The 19,481-nt window shown below is 35.5% G+C and overlaps 1 protein-coding gene, 2 long non-coding RNA genes and 1 pseudogene across 5 annotated transcripts; 1 reads left to right on the top strand and 3 right to left on the bottom strand.

Moving 5' to 3' along the window:
- Window positions 1–2,492: 2,492 nt before the first annotated feature.
- On the bottom strand, window positions 2,493–6,317 carry LOC309508187 (extracellular calcium-sensing receptor-like; annotated as a pseudogene). Its single transcript has 6 exons — window positions 6,094–6,317; window positions 5,669–5,966; window positions 4,657–5,490; window positions 4,258–4,479; window positions 3,534–3,657; window positions 2,493–3,375 (listed from the first exon to the last, which is right to left on the bottom strand). The product of its transcript is annotated as an extracellular calcium-sensing receptor-like (transcript).
- A 668-nt stretch (window positions 6,318–6,985) lies between these two features.
- Window positions 6,986–10,878, top strand: LOC309508186 (extracellular calcium-sensing receptor; the record flags this gene model as incomplete). The annotated part of the gene is made up of 7 exons (XM_082182709.1): window positions 6,986–7,002; window positions 7,630–7,791; window positions 7,974–8,262; window positions 8,431–9,246; window positions 9,375–9,593; window positions 9,764–9,887; window positions 9,977–10,878. 7 exons carry the CDS (start codon window positions 6,986–6,988, stop codon window positions 10,876–10,878), a joined length of 2,529 nt encoding a protein of 842 aa, XP_082038835.1.
- A 1,601-nt stretch (window positions 10,879–12,479) lies between these two features.
- Window positions 12,480–13,953, bottom strand: LOC309508543. Of its 2 annotated transcripts, none has more exons than XR_014209525.1 (3): window positions 13,485–13,953; window positions 12,955–13,302; window positions 12,480–12,668 (listed from the first exon to the last, which is right to left on the bottom strand). It is a non-coding gene; the product is annotated as an uncharacterized lncRNA (long non-coding RNA). The 2 variants fall into 2 exon arrangements; XR_014209526.1 differs by having other exon boundaries at window positions 12,482–12,668; window positions 12,955–13,058; window positions 13,196–13,953.
- Window positions 13,954–17,061: 3,108 nt separating this feature from the next.
- On the bottom strand, window positions 17,062–18,276 carry LOC309508649. The gene is made up of 3 exons (XR_014209640.1): window positions 18,003–18,276; window positions 17,584–17,635; window positions 17,062–17,396 (listed from the first exon to the last, which is right to left on the bottom strand). It is a non-coding gene; the product is annotated as an uncharacterized lncRNA (long non-coding RNA).
- Window positions 18,277–19,481: the final 1,205 nt, after the last annotated feature.

Below are 19,481 nucleotides of genomic sequence, written 5' to 3'. Positions count from 1 at the left end.
CCTCCTCCTAAAATGCCTATAAGATACCATGTACCGTAACATACTTTAGATTATGTTGGACGAAACCGCAGCCGCGCTCAAATAAAGAAACTCTTCTGTTTGAACGTGATCCCAACTGTCTCCTGGTCTCTGCTTCGATAAAAGAAAACTTTACAACAGAAGAAATTCAATGTAGATATCTGGAATTAACATTCTTGCTGGTCAAAATTTCTTGCATGAAACATGAAAGTGAAACAAAAAAAACAAAAACGGAAAGTGATGTGACTGTAGCCAAGTATGGTGTCCATTCTTAGAATTTGTGCTCTGCATTTAACCCATCCAAGTGCACACACACACAGCATTGAGTACTGAACAAACACTCTCACAGTGAACACACACCCAGAGCAATGGGCAACCTTTTTTGCTGCAGCACCCGGGGTTTTGAGAGTTACATTCAACAAGAGTGGGTATAGAGAGTGGAAGAGAGCACCGTTCATTCACTCCCCTCACCTACATTTCCTGCCGGTACTGAGACTCAAACCTGCGACCTTCGGGTTACAAGTTCGACTCTCTAACAAATAGGCCACAACTGCCTAATGCATGCAACATGCATGCAACATGCATGCAAATACACTTTTGCTAAGCCCCACCTTAAACATTTTATTAACCAATCCTATCTTGGAAACTGTTATCATCTGGCATTTTGTCTAAAAATTGTATAATAAAGGTCCTGTATGGGTTTGGGTCATTTTAAACTGCTTTATACACAAGTAATTAAAAAATATGAAAATAAAAAAAATTGCTGCAGGGGGCACGTAAAAATACCATATATGCAGAGAGGACACTGGAAGTATTTGCTATTCTATATCGTTAAGTAGGATAATGTTGAGATATGCATGCTGTGGATTACATTTTGTTAGCCTTCATTCCCAAACAAACAAATATAATATCCATAAACATTTGTATATGCCATGTCTGAAGTAACCTCCTCAACCACCACCAGTGTGCAGTATTAATCTGTGTCAAGTTTTTGACATTTTCACATGCAAGTTCTATATGAAATATAGTAGCACAAAATGAAATGGAATTATAATAATAATAATAATAATAATAATAATTATATATATATATATATATATATATATATATATATATATATATATATATATATATATATATATATATATATATATTAACTCTAAGAGCGTTCCACTACATTTCAGATGCATCTGAATGTGTATGAGGTTTCAGACAATTTGGCAAAAATAATTAACCCTAATAGGACAAAGTCAGCTGATGGCACCCTAAAAAATGGTGAAAGCCAAGGTCAGACAATGAAATTGTAAAATGTAAATTCACAAATTTGCGTTTTTGTAGTTTACACGGAGACGATAACAGTAACGTTTTCAAAACTTGCACTTTGAATCCCGTTTTCAAAAGTTTGCATTTTCAGGCTCCCAAAATGAAATGTAAATGAAGGGCCAAATGCAGTTGAAAATGGTGTCGTGTAAACGGCCCCTCAGACAGTGCATGCATATTGCGAAAGGAGTTCTCTTTTGCTGCTTATTGCGCAAACAAGTGATTTTAAACCGCAGTGGTTAAAAAAAAAATGCATGCAAATGATAAGCTTTCATGACAGGGCAGCACAGAAATGTCACGTGAGCATAACCACAATAGAGGCGACATTCCAAAATATCTACCAGTTGACAAATTTCTAACGTTTAATTGTGTCTTATATCACCAACCCCTTACTTGATGCAAAATTATTACAGTTTTATTACTGTGAACAAGTAGGCCTATTATACTGTTTGTTTGATGCTAAACAAATACATTTAAAAAGAAGGCAAACAAACCATATATAAAAATTTAAAGAAACAATGAGTTAGCAAATATTATGTTGATGAAACTACTACTCACTATTTTAAATTACAGATTAATTTAGTTTACTTTTTATATATTTCTGACCCTTCCTATGAAAAGGTTTGTCCATGCCACTAGTGTAAGCCATAACAACAAGGAAAGCTCTGCACTGTGATCTATTGTACTGTGAAAGTAAGAGGCACTATGGGATTCTGAGTCATGGTTGTATGGCTAATAAGCAGACTTATAATTTCTATATAATTCGAAATTTACATAATTGCACTGTAAATACATAATAGCTTTAGTGATCAATGATATAACATACAAATAATTTTTTTATTACCAAAAAAAAAAGTCTACATTTACAGTGTTTTGTATGTGCACAGTAAAATAATAATAATTATCAGAATTTAAAGATTTCAGAATTTTCTTCCATCTGTGCACAGTGCATTTGTTGGTGAACATAATGGCAAGTCTAAATGTCAAAAGTCAAATATAAATAATACCAACAACAAAATGGATTTAAATGTAATTTTATTTACTGGATAACTTGTATAGGTAATTTCTGCTGAGGAAAATTGTTGGCTATTCATGCATTTTTTACTGTACCATATTATTACAACTTTGTAACACTTTTTAAAAATGTATTTATTTTATTTTTTCATCATATGTTTTTTGTCATTTTTCTCAGGTTTCAGAAGTACAATATAACATTTAGGAGCAAATATACACAGCAAGAGACCAAAGGCAGAAGCTAGAATAGCAAAGACATGGACAGCAACCATATACTTTCCACGAGAGCTCACATAAACTGGAATGAATGTTATCCACACAGCAAAAAATATAAGCATGCTGAATGTGATAAATTTAGCCTCATTAAAGTTGTCTGGTAGTTTTCTGGCCAAAAATGCTAATAAGAAACACAAAGAAGCAAGGAGGCCAATATATCCTAACAAATTTCAGATCCTACAGCACATTCAACAATTATTGTTGCACTCATGAACTCGGTGTTATATGCAGCAACAGGAGGCTTAGTTGTTAACCATATGATGCAAATAAGTGCTTGCACAAAAGTGCACAAGATTACACTTGATCTTTGTTTAGCAGGGCCAAACCACTTCATGACATTACTGCCAGGGAGGGTGGCCCTGAATGCCATTAAAACTACTACAGTTTTTGCCAAGATGCATGCAATACAGAGAGTAAAGCTGATTCCAAAGGCTGGATACCGAGTCCGGCATAACCAGTCAGTGGGCTTTCCTATAAATGTCAGGCCAATCAGAAAGATTGCGCAGAGGAACAGGAGGAGAAGGAAACTTAACTCCATATTGTTTCCTCGTATGACTGGTGTTGTCCTGTACATTATAAACACACCAAGCACTGATAATGCTGCACAGGCCCCGAATGCTGAAAATGCCCACAGGATTATTCCCAAGGGCTCCTGAAAGGACAAAAACTCTAATGTTTTTGGAATGCACTTGTCTCGAGCTTGGTTTGGCCATGTTTCCTTTGAACATGTCAGGCAATCATTTGAGTCTGTGGAAAAATTTGTGAGAAGGGCTCATGCTCCATAAAATGTATTTATATAATTGTTTTACATTTATTGATTGATTGACGTCTATGTTTTGTATATTTATTTATTATTATTATTTTTCAAAATTCCATTAAGTGAGGAGCTGTGAAGAAATTCACACCTGTTTCATTACTGATCTCTCCTTCAGCACACGGTATGCAGTCAAAGCAGCAAACTGGCTTTCCTTTTTGCCTGGCCTTCCTGGAGCCTGGCAGACAGCTTTGACTGCACAATGATTCTGGTTCCTAATAACCACAACAGAACAAGCAGTAGAAATGTAGTCTGAACTCAATGAGAGTTTCACCACATACTTTCATTGCATAAAGGAATATGCAACTTAAAACCTGCAATTTATGCAACCTTATAAATAATGTAGCCGGATTATTTACATTTAACATATTTTGGTAACACTTTAGTTTAGGGTACAATTTTCACTGTCAACTAGTTGCTTATTAGCATGCATATTACTAAGTTATTAGCTGTAATTTAGTACTTATAAAGCACATATGAATGCCTTATTCTGCATGACCATATTCTACATCCCTTAATCCTACCCAATACCTAAACTTAACAACTACCTTACTAACTATTAATAAGCAGTAATTAGGAGTTTATTGAGGCAAAAGTCATAGTTAATAGTAAGTTAATTGTGAGAATTGGACCCTAAACTACAGTGTGACCCAAATTGTATGTACAAATGCTTAGTACAAAATGAAATCAATAGTGCATTGCCATGTAAAGTTACAAAACTGGATTTTATTAAGTTCAGCCATAATCATTGGGAAGATTTGAAGGCAAAACAAACATAGTAAACAATATCTGGTGATGAGTGGGATGGCACACACCTTCTCTCCTCTGTGCCACATAATTACTGGCTCATCTATTATTAGGTCCTTGTATTCTTCAAGGGAGGCATCATAGAATCCCACCCTCACTAGCTGAAGGGAGCCATCAGATCCTCTTTGCCAGTTCATCAGATCGTAGGATGCAATTGGATCACCACTGTCATCAAATCTGACCTCTTCCCCTAATGTTGTGAAATGTGTTCGTTTCATGTAGTGCAGGAGCTTAGATGAAGGTTGGGAGAAAGGATGATGCAGAGCAAAAACATTCAAATGCATGGATGGAAATATTTAGATACATAGATGTTATATTTAAACGTTGCTTTAAAACTTGTACACTGCTTGATAATTCCTTATCAGTGCTATAAATGCAGAGAACGTAAAATGGTGAGTAACACACACCTGCCATGGCAGAATTTTATACAGACTCCCACATGTCCCATTCTGAAAGGGGCCCTTTCCTGGGACACAGGTGCTCATGTCATGTAGTGCATGTGCTATGAGATACACAGCCTTATAAACATTGTAGGACACTCTGAGTTGTGACACATCTGAATAAGGAGTGTACACATCATCCAAACTCTCACTGCCATTGCAAGGTGGCCAGTTCTGTGCTGCTTCTCCATGGACATGGGTGTTTAAGGACCCATTCAGCCGACAATGGAAAGTCTCTTCCCAAAACTCAGAGAGAAAATGGGACGTCTCAGCAACAGAAAAATTTATTCTTCTGAGGTAACTGCCAAGATGTGGAATATCAGCTCTCCGTATGGCATAGCCCAATGTTCCCTTTAACAGATCACCAAAATCCTCCCAGAGGACTTTTGATGTGGCCCAGGCCTCACTGGCAATCCACTGAAGATGAGTAACATTTTGGCGTCTGCACTCTTTTAGTATACTATGTAGTTCTGATTCCCCAGAGAAGTTTACTGTTACTATAGCAGATGAGGCTTTTAAAATGTTCACAAGCTCCTCCACTGCATCTTGTGTCAGTGCAACAGGATAAAAGTGGACATAAGCAGGACAAACGTTAAATCTTTTTGATTCTTTCAGGAAGAGCTGGATGGCAAACCGAGCATAGTCTGAATCCACACCGATCACCCCGACCCATGTCCACTGAAAATAATATACAAGTTTTACCAAAGCTTTAATCTGAAATAGATCACTCGGCATAGTCCGCATGAATGCTGGAAACTCTCTCTTGTTACTGAGACAGGAACAGGATGCAAAGTAGCTCACCTAAAATATAAAAACACATTTCAGTAAGATTAAAAGTGTAATTTTAATCTTCTTGAAGATCAATTAAGTAATATTAATCTATCTGTCAAACACTATATGTTAGCATTAAATCAATACAACATAATAGCCTTCATAACGAAGAAAGAAATGCAAAAATGAAAAATGTTAAATGTTTTACCAAGGGTATTTTGAATGAGCCTAGAGTTCTCAGAACAGCCATGGAAACTCCTGATGCAGCATCTCCCACAATTACAGGGCTTGGCTGCTTTTGTGTGTCTTCACAGCTTTGTCCACTGTCCCTCTCTGGCTGTCCATTGACCAGGAGAAGAGACCTCTTGACAGATACAGGTATGTCATCACCGCTGTCTCTGATGTGGTAGCCCAGAGATAGGTTTGGTAAAAGGTCTTGCCGCTGGTTTATTTCTCTTACAGCAAAGATCATCGTCTGCATCCACCTCAGTGCTCGAGGGGTAAAGCTGCAACAGATTTCACAAACACATGTATTGAATGCATTGTATAATTGCAATACGACAAAGAAAATTAAAACAATTTCTAAACATTTAAATTGTTTTACACAATTTACACAATGAAAGCATGACACACAATTTATACTTGGTTGGTTTAGGTTTGGTCCTGAAAGAAAATAATGACGATATAGGGCTGGAATGCAAAGGAAAAATCCCTCCCAAAACCACATCTCCCCCCTGGTAAAAGCTGTATTTATCCTCGTCTCCCTGAAAGACACAGTTGTCCTTGCTTTTAAGCTGACTCTGCAAACCAATACACAGAGGCCAAAATGTAAGCAACATTGCATAAAGCCATGCCATAACTGACAAAGAGAAATTAATCTAATGAGTACAGCATATATAGATAATCTGCGATTGAGGGATGGATTTAACTTTTCACCTGAAGACAAGCAAACCAAAAGCATAGGCCCCTCCTGCTGTTAATGTACCAAGCCCTTATGAATTTAATCACTTCTTTTAACCAATTATAATACACACCTGATACACATTCAACCACGAGACAACCTTTAAACATTCAATTAAAAAGGATTAGAACGTTTGTAATCTTTAATGCAATTCTGGTTTAATAAAGTGGTCGCATAACAACTTTAAATGTGTTATTCTCTCTCTCTCTCTCTCTCTCTCTCTCTCTCTCTCTCTCTCTCTCTCTCTATATATATATATATATATATATATATATATATATATATATATATATATATCAATGCATTTAAGTCCCCCGCAATAATTAGAAAAGGCCAAATTGTCTCCCCAATATTTGATATTCTTGATGCTGCTCTGTTGCACTCCAGTCCGCTTGTCAATGTCAAAATGTTTGAGATGGCCAATCACATCAAAGAAGGTGGGACTTACTGTTACTTTCAGAAGGCGAGTGTGAACGCTTTATTTTTTTTGCATTGAAAGAGAGTGTGGTAAGATGTAAGTATAGGTACATTTTTGACAGTTTTTACGATAAATTTACGATATAGATGTTAAACGACCGACAGTGTGATGCAAACTATTCAACTTTTTTTCATGAAATTTCACAGTTTTGAATTGAAAATATAATATAATTTACATGATTCATGCAATGCAATACGGAATGTGACGAGACAAGAAATGATTAGCATTTTCAACACATTAGAAATATACAAATAAGAGTGAATTGCGCAAAATATTGCAATAAAATATTCTTTGGAAATAGTTTTTGATTCCTTCATTACAACAATATACCTGGAACTTTCAGTGTGCTTATTTAGTTTTCTTTATTCCCTTAAATCCCTTAATTTCTTTAAATAAAAAGACCAATAACACCCCCTCCCCCTAATGTTCAAGACATGGTTACGGCCTTGATTTACATGGTACAGTAATTATATACCATCAATTATCTGAAAACGCAACATAATATAATAACATTTATATAAACTTCTAGGTTAAGCATTTGGCAGTTGCGTTTTATGATTTTATGCATAATTCTGATTCAATATAGCTCAGGAAGACGTCATGCATAATCATATGCATGACTAACATATAAAACCGAAGGTAAGAGAAGCATCACTCTGCATTTTTTTCTTCTCATAGAGCTTAACAGGATAATGATTCATATTTTTGTCTCTGTATTTCACCTTTCCAGTGCAGCTGTGACTTCAAGCTGCAACCCACAGGGTGACTTTAATCTGCCAGTGTTCATGACTAGTGGAGACTTCACAATAGGAGGAATTTTTCCTTTGCATTATAGAGTAGAGCTTCCACCAACAGACTACATAAAGAGACCTTTGGCAGCACAGTGTCGAGGGTAAGGACACTGTTATGTTTTTTTTTTGTTTTTTTTTATTATGTCTTTCCTAACCTGTAATTTAAAAAAAATCTATTGTTTACTGTTTACTTTATTATTTCTCCAATAAATAATTCTGAGAAACCAATCCATTGTCTTACAAGAATTTCAACTAAGATGTTTTTTATTTATTTTGTATGCAGGTTTGATCCAAGAGCTTTCCGATGGGCTCTCACTATGAAGCTTGCTGTGGAGGAAATTAACAACAGAAAAGACCTTTTACTAAACCATACTCTGGCTTATAGTATCTTTGACTCTTGTGCCACTCCTGTAACGGCTCAGAAAGCAGTCCTGGCAGTATTGAATGGGCAGGATGTTGTTCAAAGTTTTATGTGTTCTGGAGCTAGTCCTTTATTAGGAATTGTAGGGGAATCTGGATCCTCACAATCCATCGTTGTGTCCAGAACTCTGGAGCCTTTCAGAATTCCCATGGTAAATATATATATGACTTATAATGATGTCTTATAATGAAAGTATGTTAACTACTCTTGAGAGATTTTTATATTGTCTATACATTTTTCTGTTATATATGTACAAAGTTGGCTAAGAGTTGTTGCTTTTTCTTTTTCTTTCTTTTTCTATTTTTTGTTAAATTTATAGATAAGTTATTTCTCAACCTGCTCTTGTCTAAGTGATCGGAAGCAGTTCCCAACTTTTTTCAGAGTAGTTCCCAATGATGATTACCAGGTCAAAGCTATTGCACAGCTGCTAGAAAGGTTTGGCTGGACATGGATTGGTGTGGTCACTGAAGACCATGACTATGGCAGGTTTGCTTTACAAGGCTTAAAGCGAGAAATTGAAAATACTAACATTTGTCTGGCCTATCATGAAATGATACCAAAAGACTATACCCAGGAACAAGTCCTGAAGATTCTTAAAGTAATGAAGGAATCCACAGCTAATGTGGTCATTGTTTTTTCGGGAGAGGGTGAATTTTACCCTTTCTTAAGAGAGTTTGTGGCTCAAAATATCACAGGAATTCAGTGGATTGCAAGTGAGGCTTGGATTACAGCTTCAGTTTTAGCAGAAATGTATCCATTCTTAGATGGCACAATTGGGTTTGCAATACGTCAAGGACACATCCCAGGTCTTCAGGATTACCTCAAAACGGTGACCCCAGAAAGGTACCCTTCAAACCCCCAAGTTCAGGAGTTGTGGGAGGCTCTGTATGGTTGTTCCCCCTCCACATCCAACTTGAACAGTCATTTGCCCTCCTGCACCGGGAAAGAAACTCTCAGACAAGAACACTCTGCCTACATGAACACGTCCAGCCCTCGTGTGACCTACAATGTGTATAAAGCAGTGTATGCCTTTGCTCATTCTCTACATAACCTCATTCACTGCAGGCCTGGAAATGGACCGTTTGAGAATTTCTCATGTGCAAACCTCAGCAATGTGTTTCCATCGCAGGTAAAAGTACCTTAGGGTTTAATTAGAACTGGTTTTCAGACAGAATAGCAATTATATTGTATGAAATAAAGTGTATTTCTTCTTACTAAATTGACCCCCTCTTCTTGTTGCTTTGTTATACTCCAAAGCTTCAGGATTATTTACAGGAAATCTCCTTTTCTGTTTCTGGAGAGGAAGTTAACTTTGATATCAAGGGAGATTCAATCCCATCATATGACTTGATAAACTGGCAAAGACACTCAAGAGGAGATGTTCAGTTTGTGAAAGTGGGACTGTATGATGGTGCTCAGCATTCTGGGAGAGAACTGGTGATTGAGGAACAGGCCATTATGTGGTCTAAACAACAGAACAAGGCAAGGTGTTGACTGTGCACTGCACTGCCATCTGTTGTTCTTTTCAAAAAAAGTCACTATGTGATCCTTGAGCCCCTATTAATAAAAAAACATTGAGTATGATAAGGGAATAAAATTTAAAAAAGCACTTTTTTTTTACTTTATAAAAAATGTATTGTGATATACTGTAGGTACCCGTGTCTGTATGCAGTAACGGCTGTACTCCAGGATTCAGAAAGGCTGTCCGTCGTGGGCTACCTCTGTGCTGCTTTGATTGTGTCCCATGTGATATTGGCAAGATCAGTAATCAGACAGGTGATGTATGTTTTCCTATTGACAATAAAATATAAAGCCTCCATCATTTGATTTAGTTATTTTATTTCTTCTTTTTTATATATTTATAGATTCAATAGATTGTCTGTCATGCCCTGAAGATTATTGGTCCAATGAAAATGGAACAGTGTGTGTCCTGAAGGTAGTTGAGTTTCTCTCCCATGATGCAATGGGAATCAGCCTGACTGTGATAGCTATAGTGGGAGCCTTTCTGACTGTCACAGTGCTGGGGATATTTCTGTACAACAAAGGAACCCCTATAGTCCGTGTGAATAACTCAGAGCTCAGTTTCTTCATCTTGTTATCACTGACTCTATGTTTTCTATGCGCTTTGGTGTTTATTGGGGAACCCACATCCTGGTCCTGCATGCTACGACACACTGCCTTCAGCATCACCTTCTCACTCTGCATATCCTGCATCCTGGGCAAGACTTTAGTGGTGCTGGCAGCTTTTACAGCTACCCGACCAGGAAACAATATAATGAAATGGTTGGGCCCAATACAGCAGAGAATCATCATCTTCTGCTGCACTCTAGTTCAGGTGGTCATATGTACCGTCTGGCTTGTAGCGTCTCCACCTTTCCCCTATAGAAACACTAAATATCAACAGTCAAAGATCATCTTGGATTGCAGTGTGGGCTCTGATCTGGCATTCTGGTGTGTGTTGGGATACATAGGCCTTTTGGCTTGTGTCTGCTTTTTTCTGGCATTTTTAGCACGGAAGTTACCAGGCAATTTTAATGAGGCCAAATACATAACCTTCAGCATGCTTATATTTTGTGCAGTGTGGCTGGCATTTGTACCTGCATATGTCAGCCAGCCTGGTAAATTTACAACTGCTGTGGAAATTTTTGCTATTTTAGCTTCTAGTTTTGGCCTGCTCCTCTGCTTATTTGCTCCCAAATGTTACATTATTTTACTGAAGCCTGAAAAGAACACCAAGCTACATATCATGGGAAAAGTTATTAAATGATGCAATGGGATGTTGAATGTGGAATAAGTATCCAAAAATTATTGAATTTAAATTAAAATATAATTTTAACATAAATTAATATAATAATATATCATTATTATCTAATATGATATGTTAAGTTTATTCTAATGTGATATCTTAATATAGGGACCCTTGTGAAAAAAAAGTGCACTTAAGTGTACTTTTATAAAGTGTACTTATTACATAAATAATATACTTTAAATATATACACTTAAGTGTGAATTAAATGCCATCTTTTCGGCGCACTTAATGCACATTAAGTGTAATTAATTTCAAATATATCATATATTAAGTTGAAATAAAATGTAATAAGTTGCCATTAAGAGTGATTTTTTGGAACAACTTAATTGGTACTTTATTACAACTTTATATATACTTTCATAATTGCTTCTAGTGTTTTTAAAATATACTTAAAGTGCACTACAAAATGTAATGACACGCAATTAATGTGATTTAAAATATACTTTAATGTCAGTTAACAATACACTTAAGTGTGAATTAAATGCAATGTTTTCGACACACTGAATGCACATTAAGTGCAATTAATTTAAAATATATCACATATTAAGTTGAAATAAAATGTAATAAGTTGCCATTAAGAGTGATTTTTTGGAACAACTTAATTTGTACTTCACTACAACTTTATATCTACTTTCATAATTGCTTCTAGTGTTTTTAAAATATACTTAAAGTGCACTACACAATATAATGACACGCAATTAATGTGATTTAAAATATACTTTAATGTCAGTTAACAATACACTTAAGTGTGAATTAAATGCAATGTTTTCGACACACTGAATGCACATTAAGTGCAATTAATTTAAAATATATCACATATTAAGTTGAAATAAAATGCAATAAGTTGCCATTAAGAGTGATTTTTTGGAACAACTTAATTGGTACTTTATTACAACTTTATATCTACTATCATAATTGCTTCTAATATCTTCAAAATATAGTTAAAGTGTTATACACAATATAATGACACGCAATTAATGTGATTTAAAATATACTTTAATGTCAGTTAACAATACACTTAAGTGTGAATTAAATGCAATGTTACAATCAACAAAACTAAATGTAAAACCCTCTAAATTTACTGACAAAATAATCTCTAAAAGAAGTACATAAAAACCTTTCTGTTGATGCACAAGAAAACCCCAAGAAACACTATGCATAAACACAAACAGTTTTGGAAAGAGACCTTTGGGTAATGCTTTACAAAAATATATTAGTTACCTACTTCAGTTAACATGAACTAAGAATGAATAATACTTTAAGCATTTATTAGTCTAAGTAAGATAATATTAGTCTTGGTTAGATCATGTTGGCTAAAAAATAAACTAATATTAACAAATGAGACCTAATTAAAAGTTACCGAACCTTGTTATTTAGCTCTTAAAGGGATGTTCAGCAGAAGAAAGAAATTCATACAGGTTTGAAACAACATGAGGGTGAGTATATGATGACAGAATTTTCATTTTAAAGTGGAGTATCCCTTTAAACCTTTACCAGCACCAACATTAAACAGGACCAAATGCTTACTCCAGCATACAGTGAATCTAAGTTTGTCAAAAAAAAAAAAAAACCCTAAAAAAAAAAAAAAAAAAAACCCTGAAGAACTCCAAAAGTACAAAAACCAAAATGATTTGTCACCCAATTTTTTAAGTTGTTGGAAAGTGCTGTTTATGTCAATGTCCCAGATGCTCTCCAGAGTATATGTGAATGGAAATGTTTCAAAGATGCAGGAAAGTCAGAAAAAATGCCTTGAGGAAAAAAACAAAAAAACAGAAAATTTGTTTATAATACAGATCCAGTCCATTATTATATTTGGCTCAATTGAATGAAAGAGATAGATATACAGTTGCGCTTCAAAGTTGATATACACCTTGCAGTATCTGCAAAATGTTAACAATTTTATCAATAATAGGGATCACAAAAATGTACGTTTTATCTTTATTTAGTACTACCCTGATGAAGCAGTTTATTCTGCAAGGTGTATGTAAACTTTTGACTGTTAACTGTTGATGAATGTGTGATGTGATTGATTACCTCAGTCACCAGGGCCACATCGTAGTAGAAAGCTGGGCAAGGTTCCTTCTATTTCCCACAAACACCAGGATTCCACTGACTACGCCATCTTTACTGACACTGGGCTTAAAGTGATTAAAAATAGAGAACCTTTTTATTGCTACTTTACAGGGAATTAAGCATAACTTTATCAATTACACAAATATAGATATATGACCCATGCAAACCCAGGACCAATGCAAATTAAGAAAGGTATTCTTACATTTTAAGCTTGCCCCACATAGCTATCTTCATGAAGGATGTTCCTGTTCCTGTATTTACCACGGTTGACACAGCAATGCTGCAAGCCTTCTTCCTTTGGTTTGTTACCTATAAAATATATGATGATTATAGGTGCATGTGTAAATGCACAGGTGGGAATTTATTACTTGCACATGACATGCAAAAGATTCAAAGCATTTAAAAGCTATAGGGATAGTTAGTGACTTGAAAGTAGTGTTTTAGCTTGATCAGGATGTGCTGTCCTGTCATGATAAATCTTGTAACATCACCTCATCAATACAGGTCTGTGATTACACACCGCTTGCACTGTATCTCCAATAACAAATATGAACTGATCCTGCAAAATGAATGTTTAAATCCAGATAAACACAAAAATATTACATATTCCAAAACAAATAATAATTGAACAACTCTTTAAATACAAAATGAAATTGAACACATTACAAGCATTTTTTCTAGAGGTGGGTAATATATTAAATATTTATGGTGGTTATAAAATTGATTATTTGTATTAAATGTATATAAACGTCTTCGAGTGTTACAATATTGGATCAGCATTCAGCAAATTTTTAGTAGCTTGTTTAAAATAATTTAAAAAGTCGGTTTAGTTAAAAAAAAAAATCAGCAACCAAATTCCTCGAACACGACCACACACACCTTCCTCACATTACAATGCAAGACATTATTAGAATGCAATCATATATAAATTATTGAAAACATGATTAATTCACCTCCCGAGTCTATGAGTTTATAATATCTGTGATTAAAATGCACTCAGCAACTGACATGTTACGGTGAAAAAAAAATAACTAAAGAAAGCATCAAGATATACTTACTTGACTGATTATTTGCAGCATAACGTCTCATCTGCAAACAAACATCCAAACGTGGTGCTCCTTGCAACACGGTCTCACCCCTATTCGTCACATACTGCCGTTTGGTAATTTTCCCCTCACGTCCAAAGGCCGACGTTGAGGGTACTTTTGTTAATGTCAGTTTTGCATTTGGAGATAAGTTTTAGGCTATATTCTTGGAGGGAAAAGCTTAGTGTTCATGTTCGCATGGGTAGTAGCACTGGCTTTAGCGGCTTTAACTTAACTTTTCCATATCATTCATCTGATGATGGACGTCTCATGATATTTATTTTAGCACAACTGGGCTGTATTAGGCTATTGATTCCCGTGATTTTGCTTATAAATTTTGATTCAGCCATTAGCCTACCTTCGTGATCACGCAAAGAGGTCTGCCGTGGCGGTCCGTTCAGAATTCGCTTAGAAGCTAGCTCACTTCTTCTGATGAAAGTGGCCACCCCCAGGACCACAACGTGAAACATGATCATGTTAAGACTAAGAATATTATTTTAAGATTAAGGCCATACACATTATCAAAACTATAACAGATTAAAAACGAATTTAAGCATGGCTGATACAAATTAAGGTTTTCAAATAAAATATTTTTTATTAAACAATGACAGACAACAAAAATGTGTGCTTGTGTGTGTGAACAAGAAAAACAAAAACCAGGGGCAGGTGATCCATGAAACAGACAGGACTGGTGATGGCCATAACAATCCTAAAGGTCCAGCATTGTTCTCACAAGCCGCTTCACTCAAGACAATAATAACATAATGAAAAGTTAGTATATCCCAAAAAATTAAATTAAATAAAAGTTGCTATAAAGGTGGCAGCGATTCATTACCGAACTCTTAGCTGACGAAGTCGCGCTAGCTAACTAACGTTAGCTAGCAGGCAGTGCTTGAAAATTGGTTGAAACAACCAACATAAAATATAAATAATTACGCTGTGCATGTACAAATGAAGACCAGTATTTATAAGCATCGCAAAGGGCCTCTGATACAATATAGACAGTTGACAATTCAAAAGAGGTCGATATTTCGGCAACTTAACTCTGGAACAACTCGACGCGCAGCAATGTAAGTGAATGGTGTCCAACGCCCAAATGACAGTGTTTGGAACTATTCCGATCTTCATATCCCGGAAGTAGGCGGTTAAAAGCGCCGCCATTATTTACAACGGAGGTCTATGGGAGTGTCGCAACTCTCTCTCTCTATGGCTCTGGGGTTACCCATCCAGCGGTTTGCCTGCGCTGGAAAGTATGGTTTTAGGCGACTGATTTTATGCTGCAAATGTGTATTTTGCAGTAGCGTGCAATATGTGAGCATACATTTTCGTGGGGCAGAAACCCTTGTCTGAATCGGTATAACGACTTTTCCTTTCTCTTTTTTATATAATTTTGGGCTACATTAAAATTACATAATTACAGGACTTTATATTTGCTGTATGCTTAACACATGCCTTAATTTAGGTGGGTTATTTTATAATTTTAGATCACATAGTTTGATCATTTCCCCCTCACGTCCATAAACCGACGTTGAGGGTACACTGTTAGACTTTTCAAGGGTTTTTTACAGTAACTTACTGGCAACACTGTTGCCAGTAAGTTACTGTAATTAAGAGTTACAGTACCAAACCGTATTTCAGTTTTGTGTAATACAGTGCATTACTGTAAAAACTAAGCTAATCAGTACAGTGCATTACTGTAAAAACTAAGCTAATCAGTACACTACTGTAATTATTTTTATTTGTACTAAATATAAATTAGATTAGATAATTTTGATATATGATTAATTTTATTTTTATCCTACATAAGTACTACTTTCATACAAACCAATTAGACAAAGTTATCACAAAATACCATTTTTTTATTTAAAACATTTCATATATATCACAAAATAAACATGCCAATGCTGGAAATGATGTGTGAAATTTTTACACATTAATGGGTAAGTTTAGAGACAACATTTTTTGTGTTAATTTTAACTCATTCATTGTGTTAATGATTTTAACAAAGTAAATATGTCAGAGAGGTTAGCACAAAGATGTGTAAACGTGTTAAATTAACACATTATGTGCTGTCCTTCACTGCAAACATTTTTGAAAACATACATAAAATCATAAACAAAACATTAGCATTTGACTAAATGAATGTAGAGTCATTGGTTGTTTAGCTTATACAAGTATTATAATGAAATATCAACCATTACATTCATAAAACTGCAGAATATAAATACATTTTTAAGCATTCAAAAAGGAAATGTCCAAAACAGGACAAAACACAGTTCTTTTCACAATACAAGACACATAACCCCACCTTAAAAATAATTTCACTTATTTCCAAAAATGTGTTGGATTCATGTAGACTGGTGGCCAAAAGAAGTATTTAAGTGGCGTAATGTTTTTGAAAGAAGTCTCTTTGATGCTCAAGAAACATTTATTATTATTATCAATGTCTGACTGTCTACTCCATCTTTTCTACAGCATAGGAGTAAAAGTCATCATCAAAATAATCTTTAAAAAGCCAACACAATGTTTTTGTCCACCTTTGTGAATAAATGAACTTCTCCAAAGATTGGTTCCTGTTCAGAACTTGATTGACAACATCAGAGTGTTCCCTGGTCTGCATGCGTGCCCACAAACACAAATGTACTCAGTCCTTCAGAGGAGATCCCGGTTCCAACACTATATGAGAGAGAGAGAGAGAGAGAGAGAGAGAGAGAGAGAGAGAGAGAGAGAGAGAGAGAGAGAGAGAGAGAGAGAGAGAGAGAATATTAGTGTCACATTATTTTTAACCTCCTTTTTTGTTAATTTTTATTATTATTTTCACAAAAACTTAAGAATATATATTTGTAAACAGCTTTTGTCAATAAATAGCATACAAAAGAACTAAATTAAATTATGCCAGATTAAATTTTAATACTTACAAATCCTAAATTCTGTCCAAAAATGCTGAGATGAATAGAAAGAAGTTGAACGACTGAAATAGATGATTTTAGCCCATTTCAGCTTGTCTGCAGTGAAGGAGTACCTGTTTGAGACAAATACACAGTAAGATACATGCAAGAAATCACTGTGTGATGATCGTTCTCCTTCCTACAGTAGTTAACCCACCTGTGCGCTGATATTAGGACCTTCCTAGTCAGGTGGAACTGCAATGGTAGAGTCGCTGGCTAATAAAATATAAAAATAATGCAAAAATATAAACTTAAGTTTAGAATGCTAGATTTGGTCTTAGTGAGAGTTTTACTGCAGTGCTTACCTGGATACATTTAATCTGGTGAGACTGAACAAAGACAATGGTCCATCTTCTGATTGGTTCATTTGCTGTGTAATAAAGTTAGACATAATGCAAAGGTCACTTATTTGATATAAAGTTAGCCAATTTTATAGAGATTTTATAAGATATTGTTAGCTACCTATCTGCACCAGTGGCTCAAAAGCAATTTTCACATAGTGTATGCTAATCATTTCAGCAAACTTTTCAAAATATATCACAAATGGGCTGGCCTACCTCTGGAATCTTGCTAAGTCACTGGCGCGAATTGGCGCTTTGTTGCAGTTGCCTTTAAACACAAAAATGGAAGTAAATATTAAATTCCATAAAAAAAAAAAACACTATAATATGGTATAGTTTGCAAACTAATGCTAAAACTATAAAGGTTCTCATCAGTAGGCCAACATTAAGATATAAACAGAATTTCACATTAGTTTATTCACATTTATTGTTAATGTAAACGCGTTGCTCGTTGGCATATTTTAACTCGACAATTCAATAATCTAACAAAGTGTGTAAAATGAAACGTTAGCTCAGTTTACCATGGTAAAGTTCGTTACCGCCATGTTGACGACGAGTAACGTTATAACATACGTTAAACTGGGCACAATCCTGTCAACATACACAGAATGTTTTTTTGTTGTTGTTTTTTTTACCTTGCTTGCTGATCTCTCTCTCTCGGTGAAGTGAATTCCGTCTCTTCCCCGGGCCAGACACGAACGTCGCGATCCAACAAAAGACAGACCCCATTACCTACACTGGATGTCTGTCTGACGCGACACGACAAATCCCAGACAGTGTAGTGATGCGCCGCGGCCGTTATATTTCAGACGTAGTCCGATACGAGTCCAAGCGCTCGCACTAGTTCTTACAAGGGATAAACAGGTTTGCATTTAAAGGTCCGGTCGCTTCAATGTGTCCAATATAGACAGCCTCTGGCTATTATAGCGTTGTAGACACGTGGTGTAAGGCAAAAATTAGGAAATAAAAAGCACGGTGGAATGGTGCCAGCCAGAGAGGCAGTTACGTCAAATACAGTAGTATACAGCAAATTTAAAAAATACAGTAAGTCTCTGTATGTGGTGTTAGACGTCACAGAAAATTCCCATGATGCAATTGGAATCACAGTTATTTACTGTAAAGAGAAATAGCAGTATAATACTGGGGGATTTAAAGTAAATAACTGTAGAAATTACAGAAAAGTCTAACAGTGTAGCTACCCCCCATTCGTCGCTTGACAACGGAGAGGGTCGTCCGATGTTTGAATGCAAATCCCTCATCTTTGGATTTTGACGAAATGGGGGTTATCCATCCAGCTGGAAAGTATGGTTTCAGGCGATTAATTATGCTGCAAATGTGTATTTTACAGTAGCGTGCGGCGCATATACTGTTACAATCATTGGCGCGGTGACCATACATTTTCGTGGGGCAGAAACCCTTGACTAAATCGGTATCACGACTTTTTTCTCTCTCTCTTTTATTTTTATTTTTATTTTTTTATATATAATTTTGGCCTACATTAAAACGACATAATTGCAGGACTGCATATTTGCTGTAGGCTTAAAACATGCCTTAATTTAGGTGGGATATTTTGCCGATGGTATTTCAATTTGCAACTTTGCTTTTTTTGCGCAAAAAAAACAAACAAAAAACAACCAAGAATAGCCTACTTTTATAGCACTTTCATCTCAATACTGATTATGATGTTGTAATAAATTAAATAGCCTACTGCAGAAATGTTTATATTGCTTCATATGGACATATCCTTTGGCAAAGAGATGAATGCATTCTGGGAAGTGGTGTGTTTAAATGTAATGGCTACATATACCCGTGTTTCCTTCACTTAGACATTTATGCTGACCCCTTTAAAATTATATTTAAACATATTATTAAAAAAATATTAAGACTGTACTTTTTAATTATGATTGATATTTTGGCGCAATTTTGTGCAACACGTCACTGTGTGCGACCATCGCAGAAACCAAAACCATTGCCCAGCGCGATTCCACCACGGTAAGTCGCTTACAACAGTCTCTTAAGAAAGAGAAATGAATAAGCATTTACACGCCCAAAATGAATAAAATTACGAGTTTATAAAAACAAACAAAAAACATGTTGTAGGCCTATATATATCA

Source organism: Leuciscus leuciscus (assembly GCF_965113295.1).
Source record: "Leuciscus leuciscus genome assembly, chromosome: 10".
NCBI lineage: Eukaryota > Metazoa > Chordata > Actinopteri > Cypriniformes > Leuciscidae > Leuciscus > Leuciscus leuciscus.
Note: the sequence above shows the minus strand (reverse complement) of the source record. Positions and strands in the feature narration are given on the sequence as shown.